This window comes from Oncorhynchus nerka, linkage group LG1 (genome assembly GCF_034236695.1).
Source record: "Oncorhynchus nerka isolate Pitt River linkage group LG1, Oner_Uvic_2.0, whole genome shotgun sequence".
Taxonomy (NCBI): domain Eukaryota; kingdom Metazoa; phylum Chordata; class Actinopteri; order Salmoniformes; family Salmonidae; genus Oncorhynchus; species Oncorhynchus nerka.
Genome location: NC_088396.1, coordinates 9,232,631 through 9,258,388, shown reverse-complemented (window position 1 = coordinate 9,258,388; position 25,758 = coordinate 9,232,631). Strand labels below are relative to the sequence as shown.

Here is a 25,758-nt window from a genome sequence, read left to right as displayed (position 1 = left end):
ATCTGCGCGCCAGTTATAATTTTTCAAATGTGTATTTTTGTGGAACAGTTTAATTTCAATAATCAAGTTTTTGTTTCTCAAACTCATTGTCACGTGGTCAATCATGCAAATCTCAATTAAAATGATAAAAATCAAAAAGTTAAAATTCAACTAATGCGAGAGCAACACCCTCTACCATATGGACACATTGATACACCGTGATCCATTGGCGGCTAAAGAAATCAACGCATGGAACTCAAAGATAGCCTATAGGCCAACTTCCATCGTCAACTAAGTAAAATACATAGGCCTAAAGCTGACAAATAAATGAGAAAATATCTTGATGAAAATGCAGGTTCTTTCAATTGCATTCATCTCTCTACTCCGACTGTCTGCCTCCCTTTCTATCCGTGAGCTATCGCTGGTGATGTATCAAATCAATCAACTGGGTCCAGCCTAAAACTGTCCTAGCGAACTTGCAAATTATATCAACCAGCCTATTCCGGGTCCTCAGAGATTTCTGTGCCAGTGAGCTCAGAACAGACAGCTGTTTTTGCAGGGAAAAGTGTTTTAGGTATTTTATGACGTTTCCACTTGATACAGCGGGGCAAAAAAGTATTTAGTCAGCCACCAATTGTGCAAGTTCTCCCACTTAAAAAGATGAGAGAGGCCTGTAAATTTTCATCGTAGGTACACTTCAACTATGACAGACAAAATGAGAAAAAAAATCCAGAAAATCACATTGTAGGATTTTTTATGAATTTATTTGCAAATTATGGTGGAAAATAAGTATTTGGTCAATAACAAAAGTTTATCTCAATACTTTGTTATATACCCTTTGTTGGCAATGACAGAGGTCAAACGTTTTCTGTAAGTCTTCACAAGGTTTTCACACACTGTTGCTGGTATTTTGGCCCATTCCTCCATGCGGATCTCGTCTAGAGCAGTGATGTTTTGGGGCTGTTGCTGGGCAACACGGACTTTCAACTCCCTCCAAAGATTTTCTATGGGGTTGAGATCTGGAGACTGGCTAGGCCACTCCAGGACCTTGAAATGCTTCTTACGAAGCCACTCCTTCGTTGCCCGGGCAGTGTGTTTGGGATCATTGTCATGCTGAAAGACCCAGCCACGTTTCATCTTCAATGCCCTTGCTGTGGAAGGAGAGTTTCACTCAAAATCTCACGATACATGGCCTCATTCATTCTGTCCTTTACACGGATCAGTCGTCCTGGTCCCTTTGCAGAAAAACAGCCCCACAGCATGATGTTTCCACCCCCATGCTTCACAGTAGGTATGGTGTTCTTTGGATGCAACTCAGCATTCTTTGTCCTCCAAACACGACGAGTTGAGTTTTTACCAAAAAGTTATCTTTTGGTTTCATCTGACCATATGACATTCTCCCAATCTTCTTCTGGATCATCCAAATGCTCTCTAACAAACTTCCGACGGGCCTGGACATGTACTGGCTTAAGCAGGGGGACACGTCTGGCACTGCAGGATTTGAGTCCCTGGCGGTGTAGTGTGTTACTGATGGTAGGCTTTGTTACTTTGGTCCCAGCTCTCTGCAGGTCATTCACTAGGTCCCCCCGTGTGGTTCTGGGATTTTTGCTCACCGTTTTTGTGATCATTTTGACCCCACGGGGTGAGATCTTGCGTGGAGCCTTAGATCGAGGGAGATTATCAGTGGTCTTGTATGTCTTCCATTTCCTAATAATTGCTCCCACAGTTGATTTCTTCAAACCAAGCTGCTTACCTATTGCAGAATCAGTCTTCCCAGCCTGGTGCAGGTCTACAATTTTGTTTCTGGTGTCCTTTGACAGCTCTTTGGTCTTGGCCATAGTGGAGTTTGGAGTGTGACTGTTTGAGGTTGTGGACAAGTGTCTTTTATACTGATAACAAGTTCAAACAGGTGCCATTAATACAGGTAACGAGTGGACGGCAGAGGAGCCTCTTAAAGAAGAAGTTACAGGTCTGTGAGAGCCAGAAATCTTGCTTGTTTGTAGGTGACCAAATACTTATTTTCCACCATAATTTGCAAATAAATTCATTAATAATCCTACAATGTGATTTTCTGGATTTTTTAAATAATTTTGTCTGTCATAGTTGAAGTGTACCTATGATGACAATTACAGGCCTCTCTCATCTTTTTAAGTGGGAGAACTTGCACAATTGGTGGCTGACTAAATACTTTTTTGCTCCACTGTATATGGGATCATCAGATCAGTATATTTTTCTCTTTCACACCGTGGCTTGGTGATTATCGAGGACAGGAGACGGTTGGAAAGATTTGCAAAATACTGTGAGGAACTATTATCATTCGCAATGGATGTTTAAAAAAACAGACTTTGTTGACTTACTGTGTGAGGTGAAGAAAAAACAATTGAGGAGCTCAGCTTATTTAAAAAAACAAGTTTAAAAAAAAGACCTTTATTTAACTAGGCAAGTCAGTTAAGAACAAATTCTTATTTTCTATGACTGCCTAGGAACAGTGGGTTGACTGTCTTGTTCTGGGGCAGAACGACAGATTTTTACCTTGTCAGCTCGGGGGTTTGATCTTGCAAACATCTGGTTACTAGTCCAACACTCTAACCACTAGGCTACCTGCCGCTCTGGCAGTGGTGGACGTGGTGAGTTAAGACAATCAGAATTAAGCACTTTCCTACATTTGCAAGGAGCACGCCAGGTACGTCTGTGTGTGTTCAGTCACGCGTACTCCCTCAACATTATCAGGACCCGAGAAACCTGACACATGTTCACTGATCACTAGACATCAGATTCGACCTGCTTGCTTACAGCTGCACTAGGGTCGGACAGCATTCCTGTGTAGATTAAGACACCGCGGAGCCAGCGCGTAATATGGCTCGGAAACGTACCTCAATCCAGGGATGCGAAATGCGTTGTACTCCGAATTGTCCCATTATCCCAACTGTTACACCGAGAAGATTGAACGACTATTAGTTTTTCTGGGAAACTGTTCTTTTCATCCTCGTGCTAGCTAGCAGTAGCCACAGCAGCCATTATGGAATGGCAAGTCACGTTGAACAACAAAGGAGCTGATTGGCTGACATTCCAAAATGGCTGCGTTGGCTACTGCTAGCTAGCATGAAGACGAAAAGGGCAGTTTTCTGGGAAAACTAGCATTATTTCAATCTTCTAAATGGAGCAGTGTGTATAAAGGTTCAATTTGGAGTACATTGGCATATCCCCTCCCTGCACTGAGGTACGTTTTCCGACCCATGTCTAATGCCGGCTCCATGGTGTCTTAATCTAACCATAATCTAACCATGTTCGGACCCCAGTGCAGCTCAGTGTAAACAAGCGTTAACGGTAGGGGAGGTATCTTCTGGCAAATTGCTCACATGGAGCACTACAAACAAAACACAATGAAACAAATGTACAAAAACCCGTAAATTAGGGTTATGAAATAAACCCCAAATTGTTTCTCACAAGTGTCGCAAGTTGTGAATGCTACAAACAATGTTTCCATTCCGAGAAAGAGAACGGGATATTTATGTAAATAATACATGCATTAACAGAAATGTACGTAACACAATTACAGGAAATAATGGTACATTTATTACTGGTGATATATGTAATGGGGAATTGAGAAAAAAATAAACAATTAAAGGGCAAACAATTCACACAATTAAACAGTGAATGCGCAATAATTGGTGGGACACAGCTGAGCACATTCTGGAGAGAGAAGCACCATATCTTCTCCACATACCCCTCCCCTTCTTCTATCTATCTATTTCTCATCTCACCAGAGAAATCATCAGAGCGAGCAAAACAGCGCCCCTCTGTCTTACTATATGTAGCCAATGTATCTGATGCTGTCTGGCCAAAAAGAGTATGACATGCCATACCCATTTGTGACTTGTTTCAGGAAACCAGGGGTATGTCTCGGGTCACTACTTCACAGGAGAGCCATTTGAACAAACTTTTTTTTTTTAAACAAAATGCTTTTTTTGTCAGAAATGTCTTCTGGAAAATGTTTATTTTCATGTGCCTTAATAACAAACTTGTATGCCATCTGCAAATACAAATACAATTGTTAAACTACGAGCCTAGTTGGTTTGGCCACAGAAAAAGTCAGCAACCTAGCCATGATTCACTGAAATAATGAGTGGGCTGGACATGCCGAGAGATGAGTTCAGATTGGTCTGCCATATAGCACACCATATAGTCTTTTTGAGCTGGTCAGTATGTGTAGGTAATCCTGTCTAACACGTTTAAAAATATATATTGTGTAGAAGAAATTCATATGTGTTGCTCTCCAATTTCTGGAGGACTGAGTTTTGAAATCAGTGAAATTAGAGTATGATAGCTAAGGAGATGGAGAAAACACACATTTCCTGATTATATCTTCAAACTAAGGCCAACCATGGCATACGTGTCAGGGAGAAAAGTCCATCCATGATGTATATGCTGATCTAGGATCAGTTATGTAATTTGGGAAAATATTATATTGACAGGGAGGACTTGAACCTAGATGAGCACTCCTACTCTGAGATGCTTTGTGAGTATAAGCCCTACTGGTGACCAGTGATGACAGGGAGGACTTGAACCTAGATGAGCACTCCTACTCTGAGATGCTTTGTGAGTATAAGCCCTACTGGTGACCAGTGATGACAGGGAGGACTTGAACCTAGATGAGCACTCCTACTCTGAGATGCTTTGTGAGTATAAGCCCTACTGGTGACCAGTGATGACAGGGAGGACTTGAACCTAGATGAGCACTCCTACTCTGAGATGCTTTGTGAGTATAAGCCCTACTGGTGACCAGTGATGACAGGGAGGACTTGAACCTAGATGAGCACTCCTACTCTGAGATGCTTTGTGAGTATAAGCCCTACTGGTGACCAGTGATGACAGGGAGGACTTGAACCTAGATGAGCACTCCTACTCTGAGATGCTTTGTGAGTATAAGCCCTACTGGTGACCAGTGATGACAGGGAGGACTTGAACCTAGATGAGCACTCCTACTCTGAGATGCTTTGTGAGTATAAGCCCTACTGGTGACCAGTGATGACAGGGAGGACTTGAACCTAGATGAGCACTCCTACTCTGAGATGCTTTGTGAGTATAAGCCCTACTGGTGACCAGTGATGACAGGGAGGACTTGAACCTAGATGAGCACTCCTACTCTGAGATGCTTTGTGAGTATAAGCCCTACTGGTGACCAGTGATGACAGGGAGGACTTGAACCTAGATGAGCACTCCTACTCTGAGATGCTTTGTGAGTATAAGCCCTACTGGTGACCAGTGATGACAGGGAGGACTTGAACCTAGATGAGCACTCCTACTCTGAGATGCTTTGTGAGTATAAGCCCTACTGGTGACCAGTGATGACAGGGAGGACTTGAACCTAGATGAGCACTCCTACTCTGAGATGCTTTGTGAGTATAAGCCCTACTGGTGACCAGTGATGACAGGGAGGACTTGAACCTAGATGAGCACTCCTACTCTGAGATGCTTTGTGAGTATAAGCCCTACTGGTGACCAGTGATGACAGGGAGGACTTGAACCTAGATGAGCACTCCTACTCTGAGATGCTTTGTGAGTATAAGCCCTACTGGTGACCAGTGATGACAGGGAGGACTTGAACCTAGATGAGCACTCCTACTCTGAGATGCTTTGTGAGTATAAGCCCTACTGGTGACCAGTGATGACAGGGAGGACTTGAACCTAGATGAGCACTCCTACTCTGAGATGCTTTGTGAGTATAAGCCCTACTGGTGACCAGTGATGACAGGGAGGACTTGAACCTAGATGAGCACTCCTACTCTGAGATGCTTTGTGAGTATAAGCCCTACTGGTGACCAGTGATGACAGGGAGGACTTGAACCTAGATGAGCACTCCTACTCTGAGATGCTTTGTGAGTATAAGCCCTACTGGTGACCAGTGATGACAGGGAGGACTTGAACCTAGATGAGCACTCCTACTCTGAGATGCTTTGTGAGTATAAGCCCTACTGGTGACCAGTGATGACAGGGAGGACTTGAACCTAGATGAGCACTCCTACTCTGAGATGCTTTGTGAGTATAAGCCCTACTGGTGACCAGTGATGACAGGGAGGACTTGAACCTAGATGAGCACTCCTACTCTGAGATGCTTTGTGAGTATAAGCCCTACTGGTGACCAGTGATGACAGGGAGGACTTGAACCTAGATGAGCACTCCTACTCTGAGATGCTTTGTGAGTATAAGCCCTACTGGTGACCAGTGATGACAGGGAGGACTTGAACCTAGATGAGCACTCCTACTCTGAGATGCTTTGTGAGTATAAGCCCTACTGGTGACCAGTGATGACAGGGAGGACTTGAACCTAGATGAGCACTCCTACTCTGAGATGCTTTGTGAGTATAAGCCCTACTGGTGACCAGTGATGACAGGGAGGACTTGAACCTAGATGAGCACTCCTACTCTGAGATGCTTTGTGAGTATAAGCCCTACTGGTGACCAGTGATGACAGGGAGGACTTGAACCTAGATGAGCACTCCTACTCTGAGATGCTTTGTGAGTATAAGCCCTACTGGTGACCAGTGATGACAGGGAGGACTTGAACCTAGATGAGCACTCCTACTCTGAGATGCTTTGTGAGTATAAGCCCTACTGGTGACCAGTGATGACAGGGAGGACTTGAACCTAGATGAGCACTCCTACTCTGAGATGCTTTGTGAGTATAAGCCCTACTGGTGACCAGTGATGACAGGGAGGACTTGAACCTAGATGAGCACTCCTACTCTGAGATGCTTTGTGAGTATAAGCCCTACTGGTGACCAGTGATGACAGGGAGGACTTGAACCTAGATGAGCACTCCTACTCTGAGATGCTTTGTGAGTATAAGCCCTACTGGTGACCAGTGATGACAGGGAGGACTTGAACCTAGATGAGCACTCCTACTCTGAGATGCTTTGTGAGTATAAGCCCTACTGGTGACCAGTGATGACAGGGAGGACTTGAACCTAGATGAGCACTCCTACTCTGAGATGCTTTGTGAGTATAAGCCCTACTGGTGACCAGTGATGACAGGGAGGACTTGAACCTAGATGAGCACTCCTACTCTGAGATGCTTTGTGAGTATAAGCCCTACTGGTGACCAGTGATGACAGGGAGGACTTGAACCTAGATGAGCACTCCTACTCTGAGATGCTTTGTGAGTATAAGCCCTACTGGTGACCAGTGATGACAGGGAGGACTTGAACCTGAGATGAGCACTCCTACTCTGAGATGCTTTGTGAGTATAAGCCCTACTGGTGACCAGTGATGACAGGGAGGACTTGAACCTAGATGAGCACTCCTACTCTGAGATGCTTTGTGAGTATAAGCCCTACTGGTGACCAGTGATGACAGGGAGGACTTGAACCTAGATGAGCACTCCTACTCTGAGATGCTGGTTTGTGAGTATAAGCCCTACTGGTGACCAGTGATGACAGCACTCCTACTCTGGAGGACTTGAACCTAGATGAGCACTCCTACTCTGAGATGCTTTGTGAGTATAAGCCCTACTGGTGACCAGTGATGACAGGGAGGACTTGAACCTAGATGAGCACTCCTACTCTGAGATGCTTTGTGAGTATAAGCCCTACTGGTGACCAGTGATGACAGGGAGGACTTGAACCTAGATGAGCACTCCTACTCTGAGATGCTTTGTGAGTATAAGCCCTACTGGTGACCAGTGATGACAGGGAGGACTTGAACCTAGATGAGCACTCCTACTCTGAGATGCTTTGTGAGTATAAGCCCTACTGGTGACCAGTGATGACAGGGAGGACTTGAACCTAGATGAGCACTCCTACTCTGAGATGCTTTGTGAGTATAAGCCCTACTGGTGACCAGTGATGACAGGGAGGACTTGAACCTAGATGAGCACTCCTACTCTGAGATGCTTTGTGAGTATAAGCCCTACTGGTGACCAGTGATGACAGGGAGGACTTGAACCTAGATGAGCACTCCTACTCTGAGATGCTTTGTGAGTATAAGCCCTACTGGTGACCAGTGATGACAGGGAGGACTTGAACCTAGATGAGCACTCCTACTCTGAGATGCTTTGTGAGTATAAGCCCTACTGGTGACCAGTGATGATCATTGCAATTATCTTCTTTCCTTTATTTGAATTATTTCCTTGTTTTTTCTATACTATTTATACATTTCTTTGGGCATTTTATAAATAAAATGCATTTCTCAAAATGAAAGGGTTGTGTATCATTTGCTTTTGTGAGACAAAGACTAAGTGTGGTTGATGAAAAGATAATACTAGTGCACACCGCAGAGTGGTCCATTGAACTCACTAGCATCAGCCACAGCAATGCTAATAGCTAGCCTAGAAGTAGCACACTGCTACACACCGCAGAAGTAGCAGGCCCTCTCAGATCAGCCCAGCAAGAGGAATCTGATTTAAACTGATTTAAACTGTCATCTGTCAGAACGGCACATACGCACGCTGGCCAGCCACAATGTTTTATAAGTCTGAGTTTTTTTTAAAGTGTGGTTGCAAGACACTCCCTCCTCATGGCCAGAACTAGTGTTTCTGCTTAACTCTGTTTACCATTTACCACTTAGCATGGGCTGAAACACCACATCAATGCAGCCTTTCTTTTAAGGGAGATATGATCTTTAGAACATATCTGAGTGCTGCCTTTAGACTGATAGGCAGAAGGAATGCTGGTTAGGAGAGGTAACTGGGCCAATACTAAAAAATACAGTCTCCTTGCTCACTGATCTGTAAGTGATTGTAAAAGTGAAGGTACGTTTCCACTGTATTGCTATCAGTAATCCAAACGGGTCAGATCAGTAATTACCTCAAGGAAGGAAAAAAAGAAGGATGTATTTTGAATGTATTGAAAAAGGCCATTTGTTTATGGTAAGGCAGCATCATGGCTGGATACGTTTCATTCATAAGCAGTGGATTGGTGGAGAGAAAAAGAGGGGAAAGGAAGGAAGTCACTTACATTTGGCTGTTAGCTTGTACCCGCCCAGGGGTGATGCGTGGCCGTCCACAGCATCGAATCCTGAAGACACCAGAACCACGTCAGGAGAAAACTCATTGGCGATGGGCATCACCACCGTCCTGTGAAGGGAGAGAGAAAAAAAGGGAGTGGGAAAGAGAGCGAGAATGAGCCCGTTAATGCCACCATCCCTTGTAGTGACTCACCTAAACATACGTATTGAGAGACACCACCTAGAGCAAGGATCATCAACTAGATTCAGCCCCGGGCCAATTTTTTCTTGTGTGGATTGTCAGGAGGCCAGAACATAATTACAAGTCATTTGTAGACTGCAACAGACCGTTTCAAACCTTGCTTACATTTGTATATGATCACATACACTGAGCGTACAAAACATTAAGGACACCTGCTCTTTCCATAACATTGACCGACTCTGGTGAATCCAGAGCATTGGGCAAGTAACTGAAAGCTTGCTGGTTCGAATCTTAGAGCCAACAAGGTGAAAAAAAGTCTGTTGATGTGCCCTCGAGCAAGGCACTAATTGTTCCTCTAAGTTGATTGGATAAGAGAGTCTGCTACATTACTTAAATATAGCCAATGAACCACTTACAGTGCAATGTACCTGCTCATTTAGCAGCCACTTTCATCCAAACAGTCAGTAAACAACACATAACAGTACATAACCCCCTATACAGGAATCAAAGCCACATATCTGGTTTTGAGAACCACAAGCTCCAAAAAACTGAGCCATAGAAACCCCCGAACGACACAGTGAGAGAAAGGAAGAACTCAGGTCACATGTCAGGGGAGAAGTAAAAGTGAATGGGAGGAATTGAATACACAATGATACTGTAGTTCTGAGGGGACGATACGTCGTTGGTCTGTGTTGATGGCTCTGTGGGTGTGCGGAGTGAGACCTTAGAATCCACCCTCTCTCCCACAGCTGGTGGAAGGAAAACAGATAGATCGTGAATTCAGTGTTTTGGTCGTACTCATCAAGCTTTTCACCGAACCACATACGTGCATTGTGCATGTAATTGCGCTCATAATGCGTTATACACGGGTGACGCATAGAAAGTGATCAATCCTTTCCTCCGTATCACGACTGTTGCTAAACATGCTCTTTCCAGGTGTAGAAATACAATTTGGTTATGTCGAATTTCTCTTTTGTGCTGTGGTTGTGTAGCTGCCACCGGGTTTATCTGGGATAGCTGTTCCTTTTACTGATAGGCTGTCAATATTGTGTAGGTGAAGTTGCAAAAGGAATCTGCCTGTGATGTGTCAGTGTTGTGAAGTTGTCTGCGACAGTGACAGCATTGTGTAGACGTTTGTAATCATACTGTTTATTCGCTGTGGGACTTCTCTGATTGACAGCATGAATAGCTCTTCCAGTGTAGCTGTACACTGCCTGCTTTTTGGGGCCGCCAGTATTTGGGTAGGCAGGGTTTTGGTGCGACTGAGAGGTGGCTCAGGGCCGTGTTGTAGTAACCCTCTACTTTGCTGACCTCAAGAACATGGCGCTTGTCTCCTGGCTGCGGGCGTGGCGGGTGAGCGGGTAGCATGCCCAAAGCTCCTGAGCCCGCTTTCCTTCCATTCCGCTATCGCCGCCACAATTATAGGCCTCCACTGAGCAAACCACGCCCCCCCTCCCACACACACACAGCTGTCAGCAGTGGCGGCCTTCCCCCAAGAGAGAGAGGAGGTATTTTTAGGAGGCTCGGTACCTCAGACAGCTGAGATACACAGAGGAGAGTGTGTGTCACTGACTGTGTCAGCATGCCTCTGGCACTTGGGTGAAGAGAATGAGTAAGAGCTCCCGAGTGGCGCAGCGGTCTAAGGCACTGCATCTCAGTGCTAGAGGCGTCACTACAGACCCTGGTTCGATTCCAGGCTGTATCACAAATAGCTGTGATTGGGAGTCCCATAGTGCAGAGCACAATTGGCCCAGCGTCGTCTGGGTTAGGTTTTGGCCGGGGTAGGCCGTCATTGTAGATAAGAATTTGTTCTTAACTGACTTGCCTAGTTAAATAAAGGTCAAATAAATAAAAAGTGACAGAGTGAGGAGGTGAAGGACATAATGAATGAGACCAAATGAGAGGATGAGTAGAGAATGGAAGCATACCTTGGTGGTAGAAATACATCTAAAGAGATGCAACGAGAAAGCAGTACTGTTATGGAAGTATTTGTTCAGCTGCTTTAAAGCGCGCACACACACACATACACACACACACACACGTCAAGCCTCAATCAAAAACTGCACGCATCATCAACCCCTCTCTAAAACAGACGACAACCTTGGGAAAGCCACAGCGATCCATTAGAAAGCCAGTGTGAGTGGAAACAAGTTTTTTTTTATAGGCCTGCTATGGAGTGAATCAGTGGATATCTATGTGGTAGATGAAAAAGGCTTGGTTAATAAGGCTAGCGGATAACGAGTTTTAACAAGATTTACGACGCCGTCTTAGCTACGGGACATCCTGGGTTTGTAGGGTGGGATCCAAAGACCTTCCTGCCTCCATCAGCTAGTTCCTGCCTGTAAAATGTCGTCGCTGAGGTGTGCTTTCGATGTTGAGGGAAAATGTATACTGTTCTGCTCTGCCATGGCACGCAGTCGCACCGAATGTGTTTGTTCAGATTAAAGGCGCAATATGTAGCTTTGTGTGCCTTTTAACCAAATTCACATAAAAATGTGAGGTACTGTATACATCTGTCCTTCTCATTGAAAGTCAGATAAGCGGTAGATCCGTTCTATGTGTACTATTTCTACATTTTGTTTTTGCGTCTTTTTACCTTCGGTTTAGATGGTACAATGATTTTCTATACTTTACATTGCTTGTTTTGTCGCAAACTGAAATTAGGGGAACATTTCAGAATTTTGGCAACTAGGTAATGCAGAGCGATTTCTACACATTGTGCCTTTAATTAAAAATAAAGTTGAATAAAAAGTACTTACAACATGTTTCTGTATTACCTGTTGCATATTTAGTTCCTCAATGCATGGACCTTGGTTGGATTGTGTGCATGTGTGTTTGTGTATTGCTGTGAGAGAGTGTGTGTGTGTGTGTGTGTATCCCGACACTGTGGGGGAGCATGCTTGGGAGGACCTGCTAAGCCTCAGGGTTGAACACCTCTTTCTTCTGAGACAGTCAGGCCTAACATAAATCACCCTGACCCACTGTAATATCCTCATCACACGCCAACACACACACTCAAGACTCTCTCTCTCTCACACAAACACACGTATAGGTACCACGTAGACACACCCACCCGCGCATTGACTCACTACCAGTACCCCCTGTATATAGCCTCGCTATTCTTATGTAAATTCCATGTGTTACTTTTTGATTTAATAGATTTTTTTTATTACTTTAGTTTATTTAGTAAATATTTTCTTACCTCTATTTCTTGAACTGCATTGTTGGTTAAGGGCTTGTAAGTAAGCATTTCACGGTAAGGTCGTATTCGCCGCATGTGACAAATACAATTTGATTTAATTTGTCATTCATCCTCTCTAGCATTTCTGCGAAGATAATACCGCCACCTCTGTGACTACTCAATGCCCTCGACCTATAAAGCTCCCGAACCCACCGAAACCCCGAAGATCAGTTCCGCAGGTGGTCGCCCAACATGTCAACTTTCCCATAGAGGTGGCTCTGGAGTCTGCTATTCCTTCTCCTCTGATCTTTACTGGGGCATTCCTGTAGCTATTGGATTTTTCACCGATAAGAGAAGACGAGATGAGCCACGTCTCTCTCTCTTTCATCTGCACTGTTTTCTTTACCTTCTTTACCCAGTGAGGTTGTGGGCTTAGAGTTTGGGAGAGAATAGACTAGACGGAGGTGGGAGACGGAGTGCTGCCGTAGATGAACACTTTTTAGGGGATTGAGTCTTTGTGTAGGGGACTTTGTTCACAAATAGTTCACCCAAGTTCTCAAAATGGCATCCATTCTCTCACTGCGCTGAGTGATAAGATATGCAGACGCACTAACACTCAAACACGAGCGCGCGCACACACACCTCTTTCAGAATGGAGGCAGCTTTTCCCTCAGTGGCATTGACAAGAAACAGGGAAACCTCCCTCTCTAGGAACTCTCTCAATCTTCCACTCCTCCTTTTCATCCCTTGTGTGTGTGTGTGTGTGTTTTCATGTGGACTGCTAAACAGCAAATGAGGAGGAAGAGGATATAGCTTGACTGGATACACATGACTTCAGTTTACAATCGCTAATTAGCAATAACTCATGTACATATTCCCCCTGCGATGGACTGAGACCGATTGCGGGAGCTTAGAAGTAGAACCGTCGACTGCCAGGCACCCGAAAAGAGATCCATCCTCACCGTCCGGCCTAATCCACCCAGGAGGGGCACGCCAAGACCGGCTAGGGTAGTAGAATAGACCCCCCTGGATACAATACCTCCCAAACCTACTAACCAACAAAGGGTTAACGCTAGCCATGCCTACATGTTAGGCTCAAAGGCTTTACCGACCGTTCACAAAAAAGCATGGGAGAGCAGGCAAAGAGACAGGGTAGAAAACACATACACAGACAGACACACACACACACACACACACACACTTCAAAGCCTTGTCATCTGGCGTTGCGGAGAGCTGGTTTGAATTAAGCTCAATTCTCCTCTCTGTTTCCAAGTTCATGGTGAGAGAGGGAGCGAGAGGGAGAAAGAGACGGTGCTTCTGGTTTTCATTAGGGACCATTTTCTTATCTTTTTTTCTCTCTCTTTCTGGAGTCTGGCTTGATCCCCTGCAAATGCAACGTGGCACTGGCTGTGAAGAAATTAGAAGATGACGCCCGCGAGGCAGGCATCCTCTTACACAGAGAGAGAGAGAGAGAGAGAGAGAGAGAGAGAGAGAGAGAGAGAGAGAGAGAGAGAGAGAGAGAGAGAATATGCTGCTTACAAAACAAGAGACAAAATAAGGAGTGAGATGGGGAGGATGTGTGCGTGTGTGTATGGTTTGTGTGTTTATGTGTGTGTGTGTGTGTGTGTGTGTGAGAGAGAGTAAGTGTGTATGTGTCTGTGTGTTCCTGTGCTTGAGAGAGAGATAGAAAGACATAGAAAGAGACAGAGGGAGAGCGGATATATGGACTGTTGGGCTATGCTGGCCTTATTCCTCTGGGTTCTGTTAATCAGAGAGGCCGAGGAGAGACTCTCACTTCCGCACTGTGGAATTGAAAGCGCCAGGGGCCAGCTGAGTGACATAAGGGGAAGACCCACGTACGCCTTCTCTTAGTTCAATTCAAGAATATTTATTGACATGGAATGTGTAAGAATTGACATTGCCAAAGAAAACATATCAAATCAATTACCCTCTCTCCCGATCTACTTGTGTAGATCTCATGGGTTTGGATAGGTGTAAGCAATATGGTGGAATTTCCACCTAGCCTGTCAGAGGTTGAGGTGAAGCTAGGAAGTAAAGTTAAGGTTGTATCAATCACTTACAGTATCTCATAAAGGTCATGAACTTTGCTCGCTGTCAGCCTGTCAGGTCATTGCTAGAGGACTATATAACCGAATCAACTTTTACAATATCTGCCGTGGCTGAAAATCGACCTTTTCACATGACGTTTTCTGTTGTTGTGGGGAAGGGGAATTAACAAAGAGGCAACTCGAATTAACTCTAAAGGCTTTTAATTAGACTACATTTACAAGCAGTGAGAGAGAAAAAATATCATGCTGCGAGAGGTATCAGATCCTGACAAATAGGTTCCGGAATGAAACGGTCCAAAACTGAGAGGTGCCGGATCCTGTTCCAGCAAGATAAAATTAAGCACTGGTTATACTGCTATAGAGAAAAACAGCCAATGGATGCCAAGATACATGAGGCATGACAACAGCGTGAGGAGCGACAACATACGGTTTTCTGGCCTGAACTACTACAGTGTCACAGAGTATCAACAAACAAGCTGTCTAACCCTTTCCAAACAGTTGGTCTTGCAGTTCTATCACTTGCAGCATCAACATAATGGGGCAGGATGGTTACTAACAATTCATTGTCAGAATCTTAAGAAGTTTCCAAATGTAGCTTCCAAAAGATCCACTTTACACTGAATCAACACGGGTAGGACGGAAGACATTTTGGCACCAGTACGCTGTAGTTTCCCAATTCCTTTACCAGAAAGACTGGTGTTGGGTGACACTGGCTTCTATACATTTAAGGGGGAGCTACTCTTCTTGCTTGGTTGAGAAACAACAACAAAGGATAGATTTGAGCAACGCATAACATTTTGCCTTGCTTTAAATGGCTCTACAACAACAAAAGAGACACTACCTGAAGATGGGCTACAGGTGATGCAGATGGTAGGGACACAGGGTTTTTCACGTGTTGCATATACTGTATAATAATATGTCGTAGGTACATATGCACCCTAATATGTATCATGTTCCACATCTCAAATGCTGTGTAAATCCATATGGCATATATGATATTGTGGCTTGTACAGCACGTGCTCCATCTGCCTTGGATGTGAGAGGGCCAGTTTGGGGTTAGGTGAGGAGCAGGGTTACAGTTGAAGTCGGAAGTTTACGTACACTTAGGTCGGAGTCATTAAAACTCGTTTTTAAACCACTCCACAAATTTCTAGTTAACAAACTATAGTTTTGGCAAGTTGGTTAGGACATCTACTTTGTGCATGACACAAGTAATTTTTTCAACAATTGTTTGCAGGCAGATTATTTCAGTTATAATTCACTGTTTCAGTGGGTCACAATTCCAGTGGGTCAGAAGTTTACATACACTAAGTTGACTGTTCCTTTAAACAGCTTGGAAAATTCCAGAAAATGATGTCATGGCTTTATAATCTTCTGATAGGCTAATTGACATAATTTGGGCCATTTGAGTTTCAGTGTACCTGTGGATGTATTTCAAGGTCTTCCTTCAAACTCAGTGCCTCTTTGCTTGACATCATGGGGCAATTGAAAGAAATCAGCTAAGACCTCAGAAAAAAACTTGTAGACCTCCACAAGTCTGGTTCATCCTTGGGAGCAATTTCCAAATGCCTGAAGGTACCACGTTCATCTGTACAAACAATAGTACGCAAGTATAAACACCATGGGACCACGTAGTCGTCATACCGCTCAGGAAGGAGACGCATTCTGTCTCCTAGAGATGAACGTACTTTGGTGTGAAAAGTGCAATTCAATCCCAGAACAACAGCAAAGGACCTTGTGAAGATGCTGGAGGAAACAGGTACAAAAGTATCTATATCCACAGTAAAACGAGTCCTATATCGACATAACCTATAAGGCCACTCAGCAAGGAAGAAGCCACTGCTCCAAAACTGCCATAAAAAAGCCAGACTAAAGTATGCAACTGCACATGGGGACAAAGATCGTAGTTTTGAAGAAATGTCCTCTGGTCTGATGAAACAAAACTAGAACTGTTTGGCCATAATGACCATCGTTATGTTTGGAGGAAAAAGGGGGAGGCTTGCAAGCGGAAGAACACCATCCCAACCGTGAAGCACAGGGGTGGAAGCATCATGTTGTGGGGGTGCTTTGCTGCAAGAGGTGGCATCATGAGGGAATAAAATGATGTGGATATATTGAAGCAACATCTCAAGGAATTTAAAGCATGGTCGCAAATGGGTCTTCCAAATGGACAATTACCCAAAGCATACAAGTTGTGGCAAAATGGCTTAAGGACAACGAAGTCAAGGTATTGGAGTGGCCATCACAAAGCCCGGACCTTAATCCCATAGAAAATTTGTGGGAAGAACTGAAAAAGCGTTTGCGAGCAAGGAGGCCTACAAATCTGACTCCGTTACATCAGCTCTGTCAGGAGGAATGGGCCAAAATTCACGCAACTTATTGTGGGAAGCTTGTGGAAGGCTACCCGAAACATTTCACCCAAGTTCAACAATTTAAAGACAATGCTACTAAATACTAATTGAGCGTATGTAAACTTCTGACCCACTGGGAATGTGATGAAAGAAATAAAAGCTGAAATAAATAATTCTCTCTACTACTATTCTGACATTTCACATTCTTAAAATAAAGTGGTGATCCTAACTGACCTAAGACAGGGAATTTTTACTAGGATTAAATGTCAGGAATTGTGAAAAACGGAGTTTAAATGTATTTGGCTAAGGTGTATGTAAACTTCCGACTTCAACTGTATGTGGAGATTGAGATCTGGGGTACATTAGGGGGGCACGGTATCCTGGTTATCATAGCATAGTGTGCAGCCAGCAATTGAGTGAGTGAGTGAGTGAGTGAGAGTGAGAGAGTGAGAGAGGCTTGATGTGTGTCTACTGGTACCGGCAGCTCAGACAGCTCATCTTCAAAGTGGGGCGTCGCGAATTGCCCTCTGCCCTGCATCCCACCATATGTCTGTGTTTGTGAGTGTATGCGTGCATTCATTGGTGGGTGGGTGAGTGTGTGTATGCACACATTGGTGCCTGTGAGCATGCGTGCATGAGTTTCGAGTGGTGTTTGTGTTTTCTTGTGTGTTTGTGTTGTGTGTCTATATGTGCTTGCTCGCATTATGTGTGTGTACAGTGCGAGTGTGTAGGTGGGTTATAAATAGCCCCAGACAGCGGACCTAATGGAGTTCAGCCATGGCATCAGCCTGCTTGGCAGATAAAAGAGGCCGCCACAAAGCCTTGCCTCGGCCGTGCACTACAACACATCATACTTCATGTTTCATGGCCTCTCAGCCATATAGAACCCACTTACTGTTATTTTTGGACTGGAGCTTTTCACACAGTCATGGTGAACCATGTCCTTTTTCCCCCAGATGAAATTCTCTCAGTACTTCTGCTCTGGATGAGATGTAACGTTGATGTAGTGTATCATGTGAATAGATATTACTCTAAAATAGACAATGTGTGGACAATATGTACACTTTTGGGACTATTTATTTGGTTCCATTGTACAGGGCAAATTAATCAAGTGCACCTGAAGCGTATGGAATTATTTGACATATGTATTTGACCGAGGTTTGACTCCAAATTATGTTAACGTGGTTGTATTTGTGAACATCACTTGTATTTTTGGCAGGGATATTTGACATAATTTGCCCAATCCGTTTTCGTAGTCCTTTTGTTTTTTTCTCTCTAAAAATAATCTACTGTTGTCCTGAGTCTGCGATCAACCATTTCTATGTACTACGTTCCAATCCTAACTGCTAACAATAGCTTACTGTATCAGTCACTTCGGCTTAAGTTGAAAGCTGTGGACATAGACAACGCAGGGTATCATTTACATTAAAAAGGCAAGAAGGCAGTGAGTGATATCAGAGTGAATTATCCCTTTAATGTGTGTCTGTAGACTTGCGGCCTGACAGTAGGGTGTACAGTGGGGTCCAAAATGATTGACACCCTTGATAAAGATGAGCAATAATGACTGTATAAAATAAATCATTCAAATACTGTGCTATATTGCATGCTCCAAAAAAGTGGGAAATTATATTATTTTATAATAATGTAAATGCTCAGAGAAAGATATTTTGCTTAACAAGTATATATATATTTGTTTTCTCCAAAAAGGTATGAGTCAAAATTATGATAATAATTAAAGTAGTCAAAAGTTTAGTATTTGGTCCCATATTCCTAGTAAATTTGATTATAAATAAAAATAGAATATGTTTCTAAACACTTCTACATTAATGCAGATGCTACCATGATTACGGATAATCCTGAATAAATCATGAATAATGATGAGTGAGAAAGTCACAGAGGGTCAAAGATCATACCCCCAAGACATGCTAACCTCTCACCATTACCAATAACAGGGGAGGCTAGCATGTCTTGGGGGTATGATCTTTGACCTTCACTGACTTTCTCACTCATAAATATCTCATACTCTCAATATATTTCAGTATTTGAATGATTTATTTTATACACTCATTATTTCACCTCTTTATCAAAAGTGTCAATTATTTTGAATCCCACTGTATATGGTTCCAGAGGTGGGAACCGTCAGGACAGACAGACCACTGGGACATTCAGCCTGTTGAAATACAACCCTCTCCTCAATCGAGTGCTCCCTAAGCACTCCACACTCCAACAGCCAACCCCCACCAAACCCCACCAACCCCCACCGCTGCAAATTCCCCACTAAACAGGCCCCTCATTTTCTCGCTTTTTCACTCTTCGGTTTTCATGCGCTGGTGTTCCCAGCTTAAATAAACATCACCATACTCTGTGGTAGCTAGTCTGTGTTTGTGTGTTACCTGAAGGCAGCCAGGTACTCTGCGTCTCCCATGGGTGGTTCTAGCCCCCCTGTGAAAGCCATGTTCACATTGAAGCCCATGCCTGCCCCAGTGCCCACCTACAACACACACAACACAACATAGGTTAGTCACGCACACAACAGGCACACACAGGCAAAATTACACACACCATACACCATAACATCTGAACATTGATTGACCATTCCACTGTAGAGGGACCATATCGAAGCCCTTTCTAGTAATATATGTAGTATCTCTAGGAAAAGACTGCTGAGATTCCTGCTATTTACCAGTCAAAGCTCAGATTACAGCTGCCAGGCAAGAGCACACACTATTATATGCACGCACACACACAAGTACACGCAACACACTTTTACATTAAGTCTGGGCAGTTTACAAACAACCTCAATAATCTGAACTAAGTGGCGGTTGGCCTCATCCTTAAAAAACATGTATCAGGAAATGCTACAATAGGACTACTGTCAATATTGTAGTAATTATTAGGGGAGAGCCAACAACAGTTGAGTTTTCTTTATGTTGCCAATTTGACTGTGAATAACAGGAACATTTCCAAAAATCTATTTTCTGGTCATTATTGGTTATTGAGCCAGGGATGGCAGAAATGATAGTGCCCGGTGTTTGACTGAATGGTGAAACACGGCCATCATTTAATTTGATGATCAGTGTTCAACTTAGTGAGTGGTTACCAATTGGCAAAATTGCTATAACTTTCAAAAAATGCCAAGGTTCCCCCTCCTGATTCCGGGAAGATCCTGGAATCAGGAGGGAATAAGTCAGAAATCCTCCAACCAGAAATTCAGGAAAACCTGGGGATTTGGGGAAAGTGACAAGAACCCTACGCTTCAGTACATCGTTTTTCATTAGCAAGAGTAAAGCATTGGTGTTGAAAAAGAATTCTGCCCCATGGCAAAATGTGTAGAATTACAGGGAATTAGCTTTAAAACTGCAACTGTTCTCTCAGTCCCATGACAAAATGTGTAGAATTGCAGGAAACTAGCTTTTGAACTGTAAAATGGTATCTCAACGCCATTGCAAAATGTGTTGAAATACTGGAAATGTGCTTTCAAACTGCTCCCAAGGATGAACCAGACTTGTGGAGGTCTCTTTGCTCCATGGCAAAATGTGTAGTATTGCAGGAAATTTGTTTTAAAACTATAAAATGTTCTCTTAGCCCCATGGAAAAAATGTGTTGAATAGCAGGACATTTTGCTTTGAAACTGCAATTTGTCTCTCAGCCCCATGACAAAACATTTAGAACTGCAGAAAAATAGCCCCCCCCCCCAAAAAAAAAACACTAACGTTGCCAATGCTGCTGAAAAAAATCATGGGGGAAACACCGCACACACTCACCTCATCAGGCGCTCCACTGCCGGGGAAGAAGTTGCCATCGTCGTAGCGATGGAGTGACAGATAGAGAATGTTGGGGTCGCTGTAGAATGCTTGTTGCGTGCCATTTCCATGGTGAACATCCTGACAGACATGGAGAGTGGCGGGCTATGGTTACTTCCTGACTAACAACCGATTTAGGAACAGGTCTCCACATCCAAATCCTATCCATAAGCATTGTGCGCTAAACAACATCAACCTTGAGTCAGTCGTCAGATGGGCATAGAAGACTAATAGCAAGTGGAAACCAGAAACAAATGCTCTCCATTGTCATGCTTAGCCACTATCTAACATCCTACAACCTTTGTGACTAGTTCAGAGGGTTGTTTTAAGAGTCTGTTTTACAAATCCCATTGCTGGGTGACAATATCTATTACTTTCCATTTAATTTCAGTAGATCTATCTACATAGTCAAACATAAAAAAGTGACTTAAGCTTCTATATCGAGGCATGATCTCACACATGACAACTTTTAAAGAAGGTTATTTTGAAACTAAGTGCCTATTTCTTGACGGGACTGCTTCAGAAGTTTCTATAGAGATATTTTCTAATTCGAAAGGCCTTTAAGATGTAAAAAAAAAAGCTCCTCTTTCAGTATCTGACCAACAGTTGAAGTCGGAAGTTTTACATACACCCTGTCTTAGGTCAGTTAGGATCACCACTTTATTTTAAGAATATGAAATGTCAGAATAATAGTAGAGAGAATTATTTATTTCAGCTTTTATTTATTTCATCACATTCCCAGTGGGTCAGAAGTTTACGTCTTGAGATGTTTCTTCAATATATCCACATTTTCCATCCTCATGAAGCCATCTATTTTGTGAAGTGCACCAGTCCCTCCTGCAGCAAAGCACCCCCACAACATGATGCTGCCACCCCCGTGCTTCATGGTTGGGATGGTGTTCTTCGGCTTGCAAGCCTCCCCCTTTTCCTCCAAACATAACGATGGTCATTATGGCCAAACATTTTTGTTTCATCAGACCAGAGGACATTTCCCCAAAAAGTACGATCTTTGTCCACATGTGCAGTTGCAAACCTTAGTCTGGCTTATTTATGGTGGTTTTGGAGCAGTGGCTTCTTCCTTGCTGAGCAGCCTTTCAGGTTATGTCGACATAGGACTCGTTTTACGGTGGTTATAGATACTTTTGTACCAGTTTCCTCCAGCATCTTCACAAGGTCCTTTGCTGTTGTTTGGTAATGATTTGCACTTTTCGCACCACAGTACGTTCATCTCTAGGAGACAGAAGGCGTCTCCTTCCTGAGCGGTATGTCGGCTGCGTGGTCCCATGGTGTTTATACTTGTGTACTATTGTTTGTATAGATGTACGTGGTACCTTCAGGCATTTGGAAATTGCTCCCAAGGATGAACCAAACTTGTGGAGGTCTATAATTTTGTCTGATTTCTTTTGATTTTCCCATGATGTCAAGCAAAGAGGCACTGAGTTTGAAGGAAGGCCTTGAAATACATCCACAGGTACACCTCCAATTCACTCAAATTATGTCAATTAGCCTATCAGAAGATTCTAAAGCCATGACATAATTTTCTGGAATTTTCCAAGCTGTTTAAAGGCACAGTCAACTTAGTGTATGTAAACTTCTGACCCACTGGAATTGTGATACAGTGAATTATAAGTGAAATAATCTGTCTATAAACAATTGCTGGAAAAATGACTTGTGTCATGCACAAAGTAGATGTCCTAACCATCTTGCCAAAACTATAGTTTGTTAACAAGACATTTGCGGAGTGGTTGAAAAATTAGTTTTAATGAATCCAACCTAAGTGTATGTAAACTGCCGACATTAACTGTACATACCCTAGCTTGACAGTCTTTGTAAGCAGCGCTTTTTGACACAAATGTGTGTCATACTGATAAATGACATGACGCAGAGTGTACAGCGCTCTTTGGTACCAAGATTATTATGACATCAGTTTCACACATTCTAACGCCAGACATATGTCTCATATCATGTTATACAGACAGGTACTGTATGTTGCCACTGAATAACTTGGTCTGTAAAAGCATTATATTAAACTGGCTGAACTAGGGCTGACCCCATTTAGTCGACTGGTTGATTGGTTGGTTGTTAGGCTGTTGGTGGACCAAGAATTTTTTTACTTGAGCGGTTGCAAATATACACTGCTCAAAAAAATAAAGGGAACACTTAAACAACACAATGTAACTCCAAGTCAATCACACTTCTGTGAAATCAAACTGTCCACTTAGGAAGCAACACTGATTGACAATAAATTTCACACGCTGTTGTGCAAATGGAATAGACAACAGGTAGAAATTATAGGCATTTAGCAAGACACCCCCAATAAAGGAGTGGTTCTGCAGGTGGGGACCACAGACCACTTCTCAGTTCCTATGCTTCCTGGCTGATGTTTTGATCACTTTTGAATGCTGGCGGTGCTTTCACTCTAGTGGTAGCATGAGACGGAGTCCACAACCCACACAAGTGGCTCAGGTAGTGCAGCTCATCAAGGATGGCACATCAATGCGAGATGTGGCAAGAAGGTTTGCTGTGTCTGTCAGCGTAGTGTCCAGAGCATGGAGGCGCTACCAGGAGACAGGCCAGTACATCAAGAGACGTGGAGGAGGCCGTAGGAGGGCAACAACCCAGCAGCAGGACCGCTACCTCCGCCTTTGTGCAAGGAGGAGCAGGAGGAGCACTGCCAGAGCCCTGCAAAATGACCTCCAGCAGGCCACAAATGTGCATGTGTCTGCTCAAACAGTCAGAAACAGACTCCATGAGGGTGGTATGAGGGCCCGACGTCCACAGGTGGGGGTTGTGCTTACAGCCCAACACCGTGCAGGACGTTTGGCATTTGCCATAGAACACCAAGATTGGCAAATTCGCTACTGGCGCCCTGTGCTCTTCACAGATGAAAGCAGGTTCACACTGAGCACGTGACAGACGTGACAGTCTGGAGACGCCGTGGAGAACGTTCTGCTGCCTGCAACATCCTCCAGCATGACCGGTTTGGCGGTGGGTCAGTCATGGTGTGGGTCGGCATTTCTTTGGGGGGCCGCACAGCCCTCCATGTGCTCGCCAGAGGTAGCCTGACTGCCATTAGGTACCGAGATGAGATCCTCAGACCCCTTGTGAGACCATATGCTGGTGTGGTTGGCCCTGGGTTCCTCCTAATGCAAGACAATGCTAGTCCTCATGTGGCTGGAGTGTGTCAGCAGTTCCTGCAAGAGGAAGGCATTGATGCTATGGACTGGCTCGCCCCTTCCCCAGACCTGAATCCAATTGAACACATCTGGGACATCATGTCTCGCTCCATCCACCAACGCCACGTTGCACCACAGACTGTCCAGGTCTGGGAGGAGATCCCTCAGGAGACCATCTGCCACCTCATCTGGAGCATGCCCAGGCATTGCCCAGAAACACACTACTGAGCCTAATTTTGACTTGTTTTAAGGACATTACATCAAAGTTGGATCAGCCTGTAGTGTGGTTTTGCACTTTAATTTTGAGTGTGACTCCAAATCCAGACCTCCATGGGTTGATAAATTTGATTTCCATTGATCATTTTTGTGTGATTTTGTTGTCAGCACATTCAACTATGTAAAGAAAAAAGTATTTAGTAAGAATATTTCATTCATTCAGATCAAGGATGTGTTATTTTAGTGATCCCTTTATTTTTTTGAGCAGTGTATATACACTATACTGTATATAAGTATGTGGACACCCATTCAAATGAGTGTATTCGGCTATTTCAGTCACACCCGTTGCTGACAGGTGCATAAAATCAAGCACAGTCATGCAATCTCCATAGACCAACATTGGCAGTAGAATAGCCTTTACTGAAGAGCTCAGTGACTTTCAACGTGGCACCGTCATAGGATGCCACCTTTCCAACAAGTCAGTTGGTCAAATTTCTGCCCTGCTAGAGCTGCCCCAGTCAACTGTAAGTGTTGTTATTGTGAAGTGGAAACGGCTCAGCCGCGAAGTGGTAGGCCACACAACCCCAGAGAACGGGACCGCTGAGTGCTGAAGTGTGTAAAGAAAATCATCAATCCCTGGTTGCAACACTCACTACCGAGTTCCAAACTGCCTCTGGAAGCAACGTCAGCACAAGAACTGTTCGTCGGGAGCTTCACGAAATGGGTTTCCAAGGCCGAGCAGCCGCACACAAGTCTAAGATCACCATGCGCAATGCCAAGCGTCGGCTGGAGTGGTGTAAAGCTCGCTACCATTGAACTCTGGAGCAGTGGAAACATGTTTACTGGAGTGATTAAGCATGCTTCACTATCTGGCAGTCAGACGAACTAATCTGTGTTTGGTAGGTGTCAGGAGAATGCTACACGCCCCAATGCAGTGTGCCATCTGTAAAGTTTGGTGGAGGAGGAATAATGGTCTGGGGCTGTTTTTCAGGATTCGGGCTAGGTCCCTTAGTTCCAGTGAAGGGAAATCTAAACGCTACAGCATACACTGACATTCTAGACATTTATGTGCTTCCATCAAACACCTTTGGGATGAATTGGAACTCAGACTGCAAGCCAGGCCTAATCGGCCAACATCAGTGTCCGACCTCACAAATGTTCTTGTGGCTGAATGGAAGCAAGTCCCCGCAGTAATGTTCCAACATCTAGTGGAAAGCCTTCCCAGAAGAGTGGATGCTGTTATAGCAGCAAAATGGGGACCAGCCCATGATTTTGGAATGAGGTGTTCGACGAGCAGGTGTCCACATACTTTTCGTCATGTACTGCTCCCTCTTGAGTCATTTGTGTCTTAATTCATGCATCACAGTGTGCTTAAAGCATCAGACAAGCTCAGTAGCCTATATATAGTTGTTTTTATTAACACATAGGGTGTAGGGAAAAATACACGTTTAAAAATGTGCTTAAAAGGTGGCACTCGGTTGACAAAGATGTTTTTTTTTTGTCGGGGACATGCCCTACGCAGAAAACGAACAAATGTTAATAAAAATAGGTCACATTATTTTATATAATAATATATGCCATTTAGCAGACAATTTTATGCAGAGCGACTTAAAGACATGCGTGCATACATTTTATGCATGGGTGGCATCAGTGGGAAACGAACCCACTACCCCCTTGCAAGCACCATTCTCTAATGACTGAGCCCCACCTTATTCTGTGTGAAAGCACGGGAGGTCCAAGGTGAACTCACCCAATCCACAATCAGGATCTTACTGACACTGAGCCTCTGCTGCAGAAGTTTAGCTGCGATGGCCACGGAGTTGAAGTAACAGAATCCC

The 25,758-nt window shown here is 43.9% G+C and overlaps 1 protein-coding gene across 4 annotated transcripts in view; it reads right to left on the bottom strand.

Annotated features, from left to right (window-relative positions):
* Positions 1-25,758, bottom strand: part of hdac4 (histone deacetylase 4) — a 291,374-nt gene that overhangs the window by 32,656 nt on the left and 232,960 nt on the right. For all 4 annotated transcript variants that reach the window (XM_065000848.1, XM_065000785.1, XM_065000804.1 and 1 more), the window contains 4 exons: positions 25,671-25,758; positions 20,490-20,609; positions 19,119-19,216; positions 8,934-9,052 (listed from right to left, as the gene is read on the bottom strand). In XM_065000848.1, coding sequence (XP_064856920.1) covers positions 8,934-9,052; positions 19,119-19,216; positions 20,490-20,609; positions 25,671-25,758 — 425 coding nt within the window. The remainder of the gene's footprint in view (positions 1-8,933; positions 9,053-19,118; positions 19,217-20,489; positions 20,610-25,670) is intronic.